Below are 18,151 nucleotides of genomic sequence, written 5' to 3' on the forward strand. Positions count from 1 at the left end.
CAGAATATATTTAGGATGCAAGTTTTGGACTGGACAATGTTCAATATTGATATTTGACAAATTAATATTTGATATTTCCACTTAGGGAAAGAGACTCTGTCTACCCTATCTGAGCCTCTCCATTTTATGTTAGATTACCCTTCTGCCTTCAATGTTACAGACAAAATAATTCATGTTTAACCAGCCTCACCTAACAACTAATGCACTCCAATCCAGACAGCATCCAATTGAATCTTATGTATATGTTAAGAGTAATTTCAGCCATGGTCTTAGTTTATTACTGGCACTTATCCTCTCTGTTATACTCCCAAGTGTTTAAAAGTATTAAAATAAACAATTTATGTTTTACTGAATTGTGTGTTACTTTATTTTGAGGATTATACAAATATGGTATGATATTTATCATACATTTATAGTATTTTTGCATTCAGTAGCAGTCCTAACCTATATCTAAATTCAAACAAAGTGAACTTTATTTTATTAGTGTTAATTAAAAATATAACACGGGCATTGCATCTAATTTCAATACTCAAGATATAGAAAGGAGATTATAGATATTACCTTTGGACTCAATGGTGCTGCGTGATCAAGTTTCCGTAAAATCAGGTCAAGTTTTGCAATAAATTGAGTAACATTATCTTGCCATCGCATTTTTAATGGCATTAATTTTATCCATTGTGGCTTTCATCGGCAAGGACAGGTGTTACTTTATATTTCCAGCTGCCTTGCAAATTTAAATAGAGGAGCCTGTCAAAATTTGAGGTGTGGCCTCACCAGTACCATACACAATTCTAACAATACTTCTGTATATTTCAGCTTCAGCTCAATTATAAAAACCAATGTGCATTTGCCTCCAGTTTTTCTGCCTTTAATCTGCCTTTAGGTTCCTCGTACCCAAATGCATAATCTTATACTTGTCCACATTAAACTTCATTTGCTTTCACCCGTTCACTCAACCTATAGATATCCTGTTGTAGAGCGAAATTCTCCTTGCAATATACCCTCCCGGTTATTACAGTATCAACAAACTTCAATGCCCATGCTTTGGCCCCTCTTTCAGGTTATTAAGATAAAATGCCAGGAACTGATTTTTGGAGCATTCCACTACCTAACACAGTTGAGCCTGGAAAAAAAAAACAATATTCCATTTTCTGTTCTTGATATTGACATATGGGGTTGGTTCTTTTCATGGAACTGTTTCAGACAAAATCAAGAATTTATATGATGGGTCCAGTTAATGATATGTTTTAAAATGTTGATGGAATGGTTCTTCGTGATGATGGAATATCAAATGTAAATCAGTTAATATTTATGATGATGATGATGTTTACACTTATTTAAGTGTCAAAAGAAACATCTGCCACACATGAACCCATACCTGAATGTTTGTTTCAGATGCTTCTACAAGCAGACATGAACTCTTTAATTTTATCAACATACATCAAAGTTGCTGGTGAACGCAGCAGGCCAAGCAGCATCTATAGGAAGAGGCGCAGTCAACGTTTCAGGCTGAGACCAGTCCTGACGAAGGGTCTCGGCCTGAAACGTCGACTGCGCCTCTTCCTATAGATGCTGCTTGGCCTGCTGCGTTCACCAGCAACTTTGATGTATGTTGCTTGAATTTCCAGCATCTGCAGAATTCCTGTTGTTTGTCTTTAATTTTATGATGATTTGTGAATCATCAGTGAGTATCTTAGGCTTCTTGGAGAAATCTTTAGGTTGTGTTTGGTTGTTAACACAAAAGATTAATTTCACTATGTTTCAGTGTTCATGTGATAAATGAATGTTGAATCTTGATCTTGACCCAATTTCTATTTGAATCCAATTTCCAGCATCCTTCCAAGTAATAAAAAAATTCCTTTAAAAATAATTATGTACCTTGCTGGTTTCCAAGCAATCTTCCATGATCTGTAGCAAAATGACTGAAAATGGGTTGGTTCCAATTGTAAGCATCATTGCATGGTCTAGCATGTGAAATATTTGATCAGTGTTTCGACTTGGATTTGCGAAAATACACAGGGACCTTGTTTGGTGTTCTGAATGTTTATGAAAGAATGAGAGCACAAGTGGAATTGGAACCACAAGGGGTCATCCACTCCTTCACATTGCCCTATCGGGAACTTTGCATGCACTACTGCTTTCACTATTGCTGCATGCTGCCTTGTTAGGAACCTCATACAAAACTGCACCCTTCACACTACTGTGCTGGGTGACTGATGTCAACCCTTACCATTACTGGTTCTCCTACCTTGAATTTACCAGCTCACTGCTTGGTTTGGAATCAGCCATCGAGGCGATGTACAGCAACTGCTTATGAGGGCTGGTGTAATGCAAACAAGAATGAGCAGTGCAGAGCTGCAGGACCAAGGACTGTACTTGCACTGGCTGACATTGGTGGAAATGGTCAACAGCTGTTCAAGAGCACAAGACCAGGAGCTCATTGTTGTGGGAGCGCAAGTGGAAGGTGGTGACTCACATCAGATTCCTTGCACTATATGGGGAAGGCAGGATTTTGCACCAGGTTCCTAGCATAGCAACGTGCTGCTTGGATGGGTGTTTTCAGTGGGGTACCTGTGATATCTGTGCTAGAAAACTATGAGAATTGTAATAAATTTAACACTAAACCAGTCAAACTTTCCACCCCAAATCAATTACAGATCAGAATCTCTCTGTATTTTAATGCATTTTTTAAGCTTTTCTGTATCGTTCACCCATCACTTCTGATTTGCTGAGTTTTCCATGCCTTTCTGTCCTTCCTACGGACAAGCTTATTTAAAATGGTATTGAGATAAGTGGTCTTTCTGTGTCTAGTGTGAAAATCTTCACTGAGAATCTGCTATAAATGTCTTCTAAGTGTCAGAGATTTGTATGTAAATTTTCTTCAGTTTTCCATTTCTCTTGTCTCAATTGAAATGCCTTGGGTCATGGACCAAGTAGATTAATGTTCAGACCTCAATAAATTACACTCAACACAGATGCACAGATACCTAGTATCCATGTATGTCTTAACTCACTACTGTTTTAACATTTTTTTTTCTAAATCTTTTTCTTGCTCAAAGTTACTTGTGTCTGTGCTGCCCTGGGTTCACATTCATTAAGCTCACTCATTTATCTCTGCAAAGGAGTAAGACGTGCAGCTCCTAGGTCTCATCCAAGACAGAATTAGATGACGGCTAAACAGAATTTGGTTTTATTTTGTACCTTGTCCTGGTGAAGGATCTCGGCCTTAGATGTTTATTCCTCTATGGATGCTGCCTGACCTGCTGAGTTCCTGCAGCATTTTGTGTGTGCTGCTCTGAAGTTCCAGTATTTGAAGAACCTTTTGTGTTTATTTGTATTGTTTAATTACCCTGCTCAATAAAACCCGAGAGCGCCGAGTCTTCAATTTCACCAGCAAATATTGTTTCCTTAAATCTGGTTATATTATTTTGTGATACAGTATTAATGCTTTGTGTAATTCCAGCATGATACAGGTTTCCCCCGCTATCTGAAGGTAGAGCGTTCCTATGAAACGGTTCGTAAGCCGGAGTGTCGTAAAGTGAATAAGCAATTGCTATTTATTAATATGGGAAAAATTCTTGAGCGTTCCCAGACCCAAAAAATAACCTACAAAATCATGCCAAATAACACATAAAACCTAAAATAACAGTAACATATAGTAAAAGCAGGAATGATATAATCAATACACAGCCTATATAAAGTAGAAATACCTTTCTGCAGCACTGTCTAGCACAGCGAAAATCTCACGGCAGCACTCTCGGCAGAAACACAGCGCAAGCGCTCTTGGCGGAAACACTATCTCCAGTAACCTTTAAGCTATGAAGCTGCCAAATCATACCAAATAACACATAAAAATACACAGCCTATATAAAGTAGAAATAATGTATGTACATTGTAGTTTCACTTACCGGAATCTGGAAGACTCCAATAAATTGCAGTTTCATCACAGTTAAACACTTATACGAATACAGGTTTCCCCCGCCATCCGAAAGTAGAGCGTTCCTATGAAACGGTTCGTAAGCCGAAATGTCATAAAGCGATGAAGCAAGTACCATTTGTTTATATGGGAAAATTTTGTGAGCGTTCGCAGACCCAGAAATAACCTACCAAATCATGCCAAATAACACATAAAACCTAAAACAACAGTAACTTATAGTAAAAGCAGGAATGATATGATAAATACACAGCCTATATAAAGTAGAAATACTTCTCCACAATCATTACTGCACTGTTCTCCGTACCGAAAATCTCACGCAAGTGCTGTCGGCAGAAAATCTCACGCAAGCGCTGTTGGCAAAAACATGGCGCAAGCGCTCTCCAGTAACCTTTAAGCTATGAAGCTGCCAAATCATACCAAATAACACGTAAAAATACACAGCCTATATAAAGTAGAAATAATGTATGTACAGTGTAGTATCACTTACTGGAATCGGGACAGCGCTGAGCACACTGATGATGGTGTGTTAGACTGAGTCGTTGCAGGTTGGGTGGTGTAGTGGCCCCCACCCTCCAGGCCGCCGAGCGATACATTGCCGCGAAGCATGCAGGGGTGCAGCGGTAGCCAGGAGGCACTCAGCACATCTTTAAGAAAAAAGCCAAAATAAACATGCTAATTAATTAGGTGCCGCCCGGTATGTAATTGTCAGCCCAGATCAGTGCCGATTTCCAATTGCGTCATCTCTGATCTGGGCCGACAATTACATGTCGGGCGGCACCTAATTAATTAGCATGTTTATTTTGGCTTTTTTCTTAAAGATGTACTGTGTGCCTCCCGGCTACTGCTGCATTCTCCGCGAATTGGTATCTGTCCGTGGCCCGGGGGTTGGGGTGGTGGGACACTGGGGTGTCATCTCATCATCATCTGTTTCCATTAGGGTAGGCAGGTCATCTTCTATCTCTGCCCGCCTCGATGTCGAAGGTCAAGGTTTGTCGTCTGCTGTGGCTTGCTTGACTGCTGAGCCTCGCGCATTTTTCTATCACACAGTTCTTTGTAAGGACTCAAACCATCTTGCAAATATCCCCTAAACCTACGTACCCTTTCAAAATTAAAGTCGTACTTTATCATTGCAGCGAAAATCCCATGCAGTTGCTTCACGTTCAGTTCGCTATTGCATTCGGTTTCGATTGTTATCCTTTCCTCTTCCAATTGCATCAGCTCTTCATCTATCAGTTCTTGGTCATGGGATGTCAAAACCTCTTCAACATCATCTTCGTCAGCTTCCACAAGCCAAACTCACTTTGTCCTTGCTTCGTTCACCATGATCGAAACGCTTAATTATGTCTAGTTTTATGCTAAGTGTAACACCCTTACAAGCTCTCTTAGGCTTTTCCGATACCATAGAACTCATCTTGCAAACGGCTGCTGACAGAGACGTGTTTAAACAATGCCGGCGAGAATGCAGTTCCGAATCCGGGGAGAGCAGCTGCTCAGGGCGTGCGCTGATTTTTTTTTCGTAACAGTGAAAACACCTTCTGAAAGCGAAAACAGGGTACTAATGTAGGTCTTTCGTAACAGTGAGGTTTCGTAAAGCAAACTTTCAAAAAGCGGGGGACACCTGTAACCACTTTCTGTAATTATTTTCTTCAGTTCTGCTAGGAACTTTTCGGCAGTTTCAGTATCAGCCGAAGCACTCTCTCCAGTAAACGTTAAACTATGAAGCTGCCCTTGCCTCAGAAGCCAATCAAACCACCCATGACTACCTTTAAATTCCACTTTCGCAACACTTTCATCACCATCGTCCAGTGCTTTCTGTTTCAGCGTATTAAAAAGACTGACTGATTTCTCCTTAAGTATAAGAAAGCTTAACGGAACACCACGCTTTGTACATCCATCAATCCACTCAAGCAACAGACTTTCCATTTTATCCATTACTGATGCTGACTGAGAGAGACCACTTGCCTCAAGCAGGACCAACAGTAACATCGGCAGCTTTCAAAATTCTTTCTCTCTGCGTATAAATAGTGCGAATACTGGACGCAGGCAAGTTCAACGCGCGGACAGTGTCCGTACTTCATTCACCACGATCGAAACGCTTAACTATGTCTAGTTTTACGCTAAGTGTAACACCCTTACGAGCTCTTTTAGGCTTTTCCGATACCTTAGAACTCACCTTGCTAACGGATGCACAAAACAAATGGAGATAAAGCACGTGTTTAAGCAATGGCAGCTAGAATGCAGTTCCGGGAGAGCAGCTTGGCTGTTCGGGCGCGCGCTACCTTTTTTTGTAACAGTGAAAACACCTTCTGTTATTGAAAACAGGTAACTAATGTAGGTCTTTCGTAACAGCGAGGTGTCATAAAGCGAACGTTTGGAAGACGGGGGCCACCTGTATACGAAGTTAGTTTGTTTTCTTACTTGATTTATGATATAATCAGACATAATCCATTCATCACAATTGCATGCTAAATCCTTTCGATTTAATACAGGAAGAAAAGCTGGAAGTACTCAGTAGGCCAGGCTGCAACAGTAGAAAGAAAAACAGCTAGTATTTCAGGTTGAGAAGGGGTTTCTGTAACAAAAGATTCTTCTTGACTGACATTTTAGCTGTACTTTTTCTCTCACAGGTGCAACTTGACCTGCTGAGTATTTCCAGAATTTTCAGTGTTTTTTCCTGATTTATAGCATCTGCAAGTTTTTAAAATTTTCACTGAATGTCTTTGATTAGTAACCACTGTGTTGAAGTGACCATTCAATTGCATTAATAGTGCTGTAATATCTGAGTTAGTACCACTTCAGAGAATTGAGCACTGTTCAAACTGACACTCTGGTGCATTAGAGCTTGTCCAACACTAAGGGAGGTACTGCCTTTCAGAAGATAGAGTACTTTTTAGCTGAGGCATTGTCTCAGATGATATTTTAAGAGAGGTGGAAGTAATCAAAAGTTCCTGAGGCCAATTTTAAGCTTTAAGTCAACATTAAAACAGATCATAATCATACTGGCTCTATGTCCAAATTTGTTGTCTTTGTTCCCACAGAAAAACAAGTCACAACATTGTAATAGTTGTGAAGCATTTGGGATATCCTGTAAAAGGTGCTCAGTAAATACAAGTTATTTCTCTTATATATGTAAAAGATTCTAAATTTTAGAAATGTCTTTGCAAGAGAAGAAATCAAGTGAAATCCTGTCAACACACACAAAAAATGCTGGTGCCAGGCAGCATCTACAGGAAGAGGTACAGTTGATGTTTCGGGCCGAGACCCTTCGTCAGGACGGCATTCATTGGATGTCTAAATAAATGTTTAACATCACTACATGGAATCACATACAGATTTATTGTAAAATTTCATGTTTTAATGCCTACATTGCAATGTGGTAATGATAGCTTTCTTTTAAAAAATACAATGTGAGGATTGAATTTAGTGAACAAGTACAATAAGTATTCGCTCCGTGTTTCATGACTCTTGGATGTCTGAAACTGCTTTACAACTAGGAGATTTTTGTTGATTATTTTATTTAGAGGTACAGCGTGGAACAGGCTGTTCTGGCCCACCAAACCGTGCTGCGCAGCAACCCACTAATTTAACCCTGGCCTAATCACAGGACAATATACAATAACCAATTAACCTTCTAACCGGTTAACCAATCTTTGGATTGGGGGAGGAAACCAATGGGCAGAGGAAACCCACATGGATGTGGGAAGGATGTACCAAACTTTCTTACATAAGATAGTGGACTTGAACTCCATATTTTGATGGCGTGAGCTGTAATAATGTCATGCTAAACATTATTTGGCTCTCCCAGTGTTGGAATATAGAAAACACACGACACATTCCTAAGTTACATTTTATTGATTCTAGTTGACAGAACCTGGAAAATGCAAGTCTGATTTCAAATGGCTCTGTGATTTATTCACAATATTACATTTAGATTAGCAGTATAGCCTTGAGCTAAATTGATAAATGTGCATTCCATTTTCATCTGCCACCCCCAGAAAATGACTTTTTATAGTATTCAGTATTAGATAGCTACATAATAGCTGAACCATCTTATTATTTTGATTTGTTGAAGTGACCCATTCTTATATATACATAGCCACTTTAATTTGCATATATCAGTTTAAAAGGTTTGTGCATTTTATTTCTTTTTATTTGGAGTGCTTTAAATGTTGTTATTTAGTGACACCAAGAGGTGAAATACAGAAGTGCAGTTCCAGCAAGTCAAACACTGGTCACTACAATTGTGCTGCACCAGAAGAGATCAGTGAATAGCTTTTTATGTATTAAAGTTAAATAAAAATGCCCCAAGCCCAGAACTTAGTGACATGTAATCTTAAATGTAGAGTTCTCTTTCTTTTATGAAGCTATTATTATACTTATGGTGAAAAGCAGAGGCACCAGTATGAACCTCTAGCGACCACTACTGGTCACATCCCACCAGAGACTGGGCTTCTCATTGCCATTCTCTGCCTCATATTTATATGGTAATTAAAACTGACATGACAAAATTGAGTCCTGTTTTCAGTACTTGCACTTTTGCTTATAATCTCTTGAGGAACCATGTTAATGCTTTCTGTAAGTACAAAATTAAATTGCTTTTAATTCAAAAATTGTTCATAGTAGCCATTTGCTATTTATTACAGCAATAAATCAATATAGCTCAAGCCCACTATGTCTGTGCCAACCATGTTGCTAATTTAAACCACATCTTTGTCTGAACATGTTATATGGTAATTCACTGCCTGTTTATGTGTCTGTCTAAATTACTCTGTCCACTTGCACCATTTCCTGACAGCACGTTCCAAGCACCTACCACTCTCTGAGGAAAAAAAAACTTGCCACGTTAGTCTTTTCTTTCACCTTAAAGCTATGCCCTCTAGTATTTGAAATTTCTACCCTGGGGAAAAGTCATACTTTCATCAGCGTTGTGCTGGTGAACTTCTTCTGCACCCTCACAAAGTCTCCAAGTCCTCCTGAAATGTAGCAATGTGAACTGCACTCTATACTCCAAATGTGGCCTAATCAAAGTCTGATACAGCTGTAACATGACTTCTCAACTTTTACACTCAATTCACTGACCGAAGAAGAGAAATATGTCATATGCCTACTTTACCGCCCCACATACATGTGTTGCCAGTATCAGTGAGATAGTGTATTAACTGTTATACGTTAATGCTCCTGTGTCCTGAAAAGGGATATAAGGTTGCTGGTGTTTGTGGGACATAGTTTGAGAAAGATGAGTGAGTGCAAAGGAAAAAATTATGCCAACAAATCTTCTATTTTTTTTTCAGTGTTGTGTGCAAAAAGTCTGGCCAAGAAGGATTTTTTCAGTAAGTATTAAACTATATTGTGTCTATATTGTGGTTTCTGAGGAATAAAGCTTAATTATTCCATTAAGGAAAAGTGGGTCCAGAATTACTGCGTACCCAGTAATAGTTGGGAAACTAACCTTATAAGTTAAAATTGCAACAGTTACCTTTGTTTCTATGTGAACTATTGCTTCAAATATGGAGTACTTTGGTAAAGTCTTATGAAGATCTGCTATTTAATAAGGAAGTGGATGTTCTGATGGAAGAGGGCTGGCATGTTTCAGGCCGCCATACATGCAGTAAGTGTCTGAAAAAATTTAGGTCATCTCCCGTATCTATAGGTTGAAATTCTGTTGTGTGAGGAAACTTGCCAAGCTAATTTTTGCAGAAAGGTTAATATTTCAATCAAATTAGGTCCATATCAAAACAAAACTCCATCGCTGAATATCCTCAAAGAAGATACTTGAATATTAAGAAATCGAGGAATATTATGTTAGTGCAGCAAAGTTGCACTATGGGAAAAGATTAGGCACAATCATTTCTAATTGTTGAAGAGGCATGAAGGCTGAATGATCATATATACTTATGTTCATTGTGCAGGATGTGGCCACCAGTACTAGTGACCCTGAAAAAATTACAGTTACCTCTCATATGTTACATGATATGGCAATCATGGAAAAGGCTTCCAATGAACAGTTGCTTAATTGTTTTGTGTTGTTAGATTTAACAGTTCAAATGGAACCCCAAATTCTGCTCTTTACCAATTCAAGTGACTTTAAAAGAGCAGTGAGCCTCACACCAAATCATAAAATTGCATTTTATGATGATGTCAGGTATACCTATCTCAGCTATAACTGTGGCTGATGAGTGACAGTAGCAGCCAGCCAAAGGTGGCCTCAAAGTGGTTGTCTCACCTAGGTCAAGGAAGGAGCTTTAAAAATCAGTGCCTCATAGCCCTTTTTTTTCAGCGCTTGAAATACCGTCTATTTGTAGTTCAAAGGTGAAAAGTAAAGGTGTGTTCACCCACGTTAAGGGGCCGGCTGGTGGCATAGTGGCATCAGTGCTGGACTTCGGAACGAAGTTCGAATCCATCCGCCTCCCTTGCACGCTTTCCATCCGTGCTGGGTTGAGCGTCGAGCTAGCAACTCGGCCTCGTAAAAATAAGAAAGCCTGCTAAAAAAAACGCCATTATGACGGCGTCCCCATGACTCCACTCGGAGTTAAGGGCTTTCTTCTTCTTCTTCACCCAGGTTAAGGAAGCTTTAACAATCAGTGCTTCATAGCTACTTTTTCAGAGCTTGAACAGCCACCAGTCTGAGTTCAAGATTCAGTAGCAAGGTGAAACAAAAATAAGGCAGGGCAAGTAGAGCTGCTGTTGCATGAGTGTGACAATGTCAGAGTGGGGAGACTTTTGGCTTTGGCTCAACAGGCTTGGGTAACAAAAGTATCAGGTTTTCCATACTCATTCATCATCTGTTAGTGTATAGTTAGGGTAGTAAGAATGGCTCCAGGTATTGTGTTTTGTTCTGTGTGTGGGATGTGGGAATGTTGGGAGACCTCCAGACTCCCAGATAACTACATCTGTATCAGTTGCACCGAGCTGCAGCTCCTCAGAGAAAGTGTTAAAGAACTGGAGCTGCATCTTGATGATTCTCAGCCCATAAGGGAAACTGGGGTGATGATAGATAGGAGCTACAGAGCGGTTATACAAGGCTGCTGAATGGGTGACTGTCAAGAGAGAGAAGGGAAATAGGCAGCCAGTACTGAGTACCTCTGTGGCCGTTCCCCTCAATAACAAGTATACCGTTTTGGATACTGTTGGGGTGGGGGAGTGGAAACGACCTACCAGAGCCTAGCTGCAGCGACATGGTGTCTGGCACTGGGTCTGGAGCTGTGGCTCAAAAGGGAAGGGGGCAGAGAAGGAATGCAGTGCTGGTAGGAGGTTCCATCATTAGGGGAGTAGATTGGAGAGTTTGTGGACGCAATAGAGAGACCTAGGTAGTATGTTGCCTCCCAGGTGCCGGAATTGGGGACATCTCGGATCATATCCACAACATTCTAAAAAGGGAGGGGGAGCAGCCAGATGTCTTGGTACGTATTGGTGCCGATGACATAGGAAGAAAATGAGAGGCAGTCCGAAGAGAGAATTTAGAGAGCTAGGTAGAAAGCTGAAAAGCAGGACCTCAAGGGTAGCGATCACTGGATTGCTGCCTGTGCCATATGCCAGTGAGAGCAAGAATAGGATGATTTGGCAGACGAATGCATGGCTCAGAAACATGCAGGTGAAAGGTGAAAATCATTGGGATCTTTTCTGCGGTAAGTAGACCTGTACAAAAGGGATGGACTACACCTGAACCCAAGGAGGGGTGGGGGGAGCCAATATTCTTGCCGGCAGTTTTGCTGGAGCTCTTTTAACTCAGGGAGGGGTTTAAACTAATTTGGCAGGGTGATGGGAAACGGAGTGATTGGGCGGAGGATAGGGATGTCACTTTACAAGCAGATGTAGCATAGAGTGAGACTATCAGGAAGGACAGCTGATGATTGGGCAAAATTGTGGTCATTTGGATGAGTTGCATTGTAAAAGAGGGACAAAATTGAAAAGGGTGACAAATACAGGACTGAAGGTGTTATATTTGAATGCACACAATAAGTGAAATAAGGTACTGTAGATGATCTTGTAGCACAGTTAAAGATTTGCAGGTTTGATCTTGTGAGTATCACAGAGCCATGGCTGGAAGATGATTGTAGTTGGGAGCTTAATATCGAAGGATACATAATCTATCAAAAGGGCTGGGCTGGCAGGTATGTAGAGGGGCTGGGGTGCCTCTGTTAGTAAAAAATGAAGTCAAATCCTTGGAAAGAGCTGATATGGGATCAAAAGACAGAATCCTTATGGGTAGAGCTAAAAAAACTGCAAGGGTAAGAAGGCACTGATGGAAGCCTTTTCCTGGGCTCTGAACAGTAGCCGTGACGTGGTTTACAAATCACAGCAGGAGATTGAAAAAGCATATTAAATAGACAGTGGGGTTAATCATAGGGTTTTCAATATGCAGATGGATTGAGAAAATCAATTTGATGCTGGTGTCATAAGGTGGTGGCTGGGAACAGGCCCAAGTGCAAGACACAGACACTGAAGTACTAGGGACAGGACTAGGATACAGGGTGAGGGCTAGGACATGGACATGAAAACCGGGAACCCGGAACAGGACTGGACAAGAAAGCTAGGAGCCCGGGCTTGGACTCCGAGCCAGAGACTGGACAAGGACCCAGAACCTGGGTCTTGCCTCTGGCTCGGACCCCAGAACTAGGCAGGGACGTGACTTGGCTGGCAGGCAGGACGAGGCTGGAGTCTTCAGGCTTGGGGAGAGGCAAGGCTTGAGGCTTGAGGTGAGGCAAGGCTGGAGACCAGAGGCGAGGCTTGGCTAGAGACTTGAGGCTTGGGGTCTTGAAGCTCCTCCTGGGCAGGGCGCAGATCTCCACCCGACAAAGGCAAGAGACAGGAAGGGTCAGAACCAACCATAGGGTAACGGCAAGCCGGCCTGGCTTACCCGACGGAGACAAGGGACAGGAAGGGACAGAACCAACCGCAGGGTAACGGCAATACGGCCTGGCTTACCCAATGGAGGCAAGGGACAGGAAGGGACAGAACCAACCACAGGGTAACGGCAAGAGGGCCTGACTTACCCGGGGGAGGCAAAGGACAGGAAAGGAGCTAGGTACAGGGTGGTTCCAAGACAAGACTACAGGCGAGGCGAGAGTTACTGGCAAGACAAGGCAGGGCTTCAGGCGAGGAAACAGAAAGCAAGGGAAGGGATACAAGGAGTAAGGACAAGAACAATCCAGCAGCCACACCCTGGTCTCTGGAGGTATTTATGCAGCCAGCCCCAACGAGAATCAGCTGCCTCAATTAGTGCTCAACAGGAACAGAAACAGGGTAGACAGGAAAACCTGGAGCAAGGGTCGACGGACCGGACTGTGAACTGGAATGCGGACTTTACGGACCGGACCATGACAGTTGGATCTCAAGAGAGAGAGAATTTGTGGAATACCCCCGAGATAGCTTTTTGGAGCAGCTTGTGGTTGAGCCCACTTTCAGCAATTCTATTTTGGTGTTGTGTAATGAACCAGATATGATTAGGGGGCTTAAGGTAATGGAACCTTTAGGAAACAGTAATCTTAATATGATTGAATTCACCCTGCCGTTTGAGAGGGAGAAGCTAAAGTTGGATCTATCAGTACTGAACTGGGGTAAAGGGAATCACAGAGGCATGAGAGAGGAGTTGGCCAAAGTTGATTGGAAGGGGACACTAGCAGGGATGATGGCAGTGAAGCAATTACTGGACTTTAACCATAGAACCATAGAAACTACAGCACAGAAACAGGCCCTTTGGCCCTTCTTGGCTGTGCCGAACCATTTTCTGCCTAGTCCCACTGACCTGCACACGGACCATATCCCTCCATACACCTCCCATCCATGTATCTGTCCAATTTATTCTTAAATGTTAAAAAAGAACCCGCATTTACCACCTCGTCTGGCAGCTCATTCCATACTCCCACCACTCTCTGTGTGAAGAAGTCCCCCCTAATGTTTCCTTTAAACTTTTCCCCCCCCCCCACCCTTAACCCATGTCCTCTGGTTTTTTTCTCCCCTTGCCTCAGTGGAAAAAGCCTGCTTGCATTCACTCTATCTACACCCATCATAATTTTATATACCTCTATCAAATCTCCCCTCATTCTTCTACGCTCCAGGGAATAAAGTCCTAACTTATTCAACCTTTCTCTGTAACTGAGTTTCTCAAGTCCCGGCAACATCCTTGTAAACCTTCTCTGCACTCTTTCAACCTTATTTATATCCTTCCTGTAATTTGGTGACCAAAAACTGGAACACAATACTCCAGATTCGGCCTCACCAATGCCTTATACAACCTCATCATAACATTCCAGCTCTTATACTCAATACTTCGATTAATAAAGGCCGATGTATCAAAAGCTCTCTTTACGACCCTATCTACCTGTGACACCACTTTTAGGGAATTTTGTATCTGTATTCCCAGATCCCTCTGTTCCACTGCACTCCTCAGTGCCTTACCATTAACGCTGTATGTTCTACTTTGGTTTGTTCTTCCAACTTGCAATACCTCACACTTGTCAGTATTAAACTCCATCTGCCATTTTTCAGCCCATTTTTCCAGCTGGTCCAAGTCCCTCTGCAGTCACTGAAAACCTTCCTCACTGTCTACTACACCTCCAATCTTTGTATCATCAGCAAACTTGCTGATCCAATTTACCACATTATCATCTAGATCATTGATATAGATGACAAATAACAATGGACCCAGCACTGATCCCTGTGGCACACCACTAGTCACAGGCCTCCACTCAGAGAAGCAATTCTCTACCACCACTCTCTGGCTTCTTCCATCGAGCCAATGTCTAATCCAATTTACCACCTCTCCATGTATACCTAGCGACTGAATTTTCCTAACTAACCTCCCATGCGGGACCTTGTCAAAGGCCTTACTGAAGTCCACCTAGACAATATCCACTGCCTTCCCTTCATCCACTTTCCTGGTAACCTCCTCGAAAAACTCCCAACAGATTGGTCAAACATGACCTACCACGCACAAAGCCATGTTGACTCTCCCTAATAAGCCCCTGTCTATCCAAATGCTTGTAGATTCTGTCTCTTAGTACTCCCTCCAATAACTTACCTACTACTGACGTTAAACTCACCGGCCTATAATTTCCCGGATTACTTTTCGATCCTTTTTTAAACAACGGAACAACATGAGCCACTCTCCAATCCTCCGGCACTTCACCCGTAGACAGCGAAATTTTAAATATTTCTGCCAGGGCCCCCGCAATTTCAACACTAGTCTCCTTCAAGGTCCGAGGGAACACTCTGTCAGGTCCCGGGGATTTATCCACTTTAATTTTCCTCAAGACAGCAAGCACCTCCTCCTTTTCAATCTGTACAGTTTCCATGGTCTCACTACTTGATTCCTTCAATTCCATAGATTTCATGCCAGCTTCCTTAGTGAATACAGACGCAAAAAACCGATTTAAGATCTCCCCCATTTCCTTTGGTTCTGCACAAAGCCGACCACTCTGATCTTCAAGAGGACCAATTTTATCCCTTACACTCCTTTTGCTCTTAATATACTTGTAAAAGCTCTTTGGATTATCCTTCACTTTGACTGCCAAGGCAACCTCATGTCTTCTTTTAGCCCTCCTGATTTCTTGCACTTCTTATACTCCTCAAGCACCTGATTTACCCCCTGTTTCCTATATATTTCATACAACTCCCTCTTCTTCTTTATCAGAGTTGCAATATCCCTTGAAAACCAAGGTTCCTTATTCCTATTCAATTTGCCTTTAATCCTGACAGGAACATACAAACTCTGCACTCTCAAAATTTCCCCTTTGAAGGCTTCCCACCTACCAATCACATCTTTGCCAGAGAACAACCTGTCCCAATCCACGCTTTTTAGATCCTTTCTCATTTCTTCAAATTTGGCCTTCTTCCAGTTCAGAACCTCAACCCTAGGACCAGATCTATCCTTGTCCATGATCAAATTGAAACTAATGGTGTTATGATCACTGGAACCAAAGTGCTCCCCTACACAGACTTCTGTCACTTGCCCTAATTCGTTACCTAACAGGAGATCCAATATTGCATCCCCTCTAGTTGGTCCCTCTATATATTGATTTAGAAAACTTTCCTGAACACATTTTACAAACTCTAAACCATCTAGACCCCTAACAGTATGGGAGTCCCAATCAATGTATGGAAAATTAAAATCCCCTACCACCACAACTTTATGTTTCCTGCAGTTGCCTGCTATCTCTCTGCAGATTTGCTCTTCCAAGTCTCGTTGACTATTGGGTGGTCTGTATTACAATCCCGCTAATGTGGCCATACCTTTCCTGTTTCTCAGCTCCACCCATAAGGACTCAGTAGACAAGCCCGCTAATCTGTCCTGCCTGAGCACTGCTGTAATATTTTCCCTAACAAGCAATGCCACTCCCCCACCTTTCATTCCTCTACCTCGATCACATCTGAAACAGCGGAACCCTGGAATATTAAGCTGCCAGTCCTGCCCCTCCTGTAGCCAAGTTTCACTAATTGCTACAACATCATAATTCCACGTGTCAATCCACGCCCTCAACTCATCCGCCTTCCCCGCAATACTCCTAGCATTGAAATATATACACCTCAGAAGATTTTTACCACCACTCACAACCTTTCTATCAGCGGATTTGCTTAAACTTTCAACATCATTTATTTTCACCCCAGTCACACTGTCAGCTCTGGCACTCTGGTTCCCATTCCCCTGCAAATCTAGTTTAAAGCCTCCCCAATAGCACTAACAAACCTCCCTGAAAGGATATTGGTCCCCCTGTGGTTCAAGTGTAACCTGTCTCTCTTGTACAGGTCCCACCTGCCCCAGAAGAGGTCCCAATGATCCTGAAATCTGAAACCCTGCCCCCTACACCAGTTCCTCAGCCACTTGTTCCTCCTCCAGAGCATCCTATTCCTACCCTCACTGGCACCTAGTACAGGTAGCAATCCTGAGATTACCACCCTTGAGGTCCTGCTTTTCAACTTCCTACCAAGCTCTCTATACTCGATGTCCAGGACCTCTTCACTCTTCCTTGCTATGTCATTGGTACCGATGTGCACCACGACATCTGGCTGGTCACCCTCCCACTTCAGAATGTCATGCAATCGATCAGAGACATCCTTGACCCTGGCACCTGGGAGGCAACAAACCATCCTGGATTCCCTGTCACGACCACAGAACCTTCTATCTGCACCTCTAACTATCGAGTCCCCTATCACTACCGCTCTCCTCTTTTCCCCCCTCCCTTCTGCACTGCAGAGCCAGACTCAGTGCCAGAGATCCGGCTACTGCAGCTAGTTCCAGGTAAGTCATCCCCTCCAACAGTATCCAATGCGGTATACTTGTTGTTGAGAGGAATGGCCACAGGGGAACCCTGCTCTGCCTGCCCTTTCCTCTTCCCTCGCCCGACAGTGACCCAATTTTCTGTCCTCTGCTCCTTTGGCGTAACTACCTCCCTGTAGCTACGATCTATAATCTCCTCATTCTCCCGAATGTTCCGCAGGTCATCCAGCTCCTGCTCCAGTTCCCTAACGCGGTTTGTCAGGAGCTGCAGCTGGATGCACTTGCAGGTGTCGTTGTCAGGGACACCGGAGGGCTCCCTGACTTCCCACATCCCGCAAGAGGAGCATTCCAACATCCTGCCTGGCATTCTCACTGCACTAAACAATCTGAACAAAAAACTTACCGGAACCTACCCTGGCCTCTGCCTGTTCTCGCCGAAGCCTGTTTGAGCCAAAGCCGTCCCACTCTGACTCAGACCACTCCGACGATGGCCGCTGTATATGGTGGTCTGCTTTTTAAACCTTTGCATGCTACGTCACGCGCCTGCGCAGTGCAGACCCTTCTCCCCGAGCAGTGTTTAAAAAAAAACGACTTTTTCTACCCGATTTCTTCACTCCTTCTCAGCTGCTTGCTTCGACTGAAATAAGAACTGTTGAAAATTTTTCTTTTTAAACCTTGGCGCGCTATGTCACGCGCCTGCGCAGTGCAGACCCTTCTCCCCGAGCCGTGTTTAAAAAAAAACGATTTTTTCTGCCCGATTTCTTCACTCCTTCTCAGCTGCTTGCTTCGACTTTCTGGGAGCAATTTGGAAGGTGCAGGATTGATACATCCCAAAGAAGAGGAAATATTCAAGGGAAGTTAAGCCAACATAAAAGCAAAAGAGAAAGCATATAATAGAGCAAAAATTAGTGGGAAGTTAGAGGATTGGGATATTTTTAAGAAGGCAGTTAAAAAGCCATAAAGTGTAAAAAGATGAAATATGAAGGTAAGCTGGCCAC

The 18,151-nt window shown here is 42.6% G+C and overlaps 1 protein-coding gene across 4 annotated transcripts in view; it reads left to right on the forward strand.

Moving 5' to 3' along the window:
- The window catches only part of smurf1 (SMAD specific E3 ubiquitin protein ligase 1), a 147,280-nt gene that overhangs the window by 65,645 nt on the left and 63,484 nt on the right, over positions 1-18,151 (forward strand). For all 4 annotated transcript variants that reach the window (XM_063058935.1, XM_063058937.1, XM_063058938.1 and 1 more), the window contains exon 2: positions 9,229-9,267. In XM_063058935.1, coding sequence (XP_062915005.1) covers positions 9,229-9,267 — 39 coding nt within the window. The remainder of the gene's footprint in view (positions 1-9,228; positions 9,268-18,151) is intronic.

This window comes from Mobula hypostoma, chromosome 9, assembly GCF_963921235.1.
Source record: "Mobula hypostoma chromosome 9, sMobHyp1.1, whole genome shotgun sequence".
In the NCBI taxonomy this organism is placed as follows: Eukaryota; Metazoa; Chordata; class Chondrichthyes; order Myliobatiformes; family Myliobatidae; genus Mobula; species Mobula hypostoma.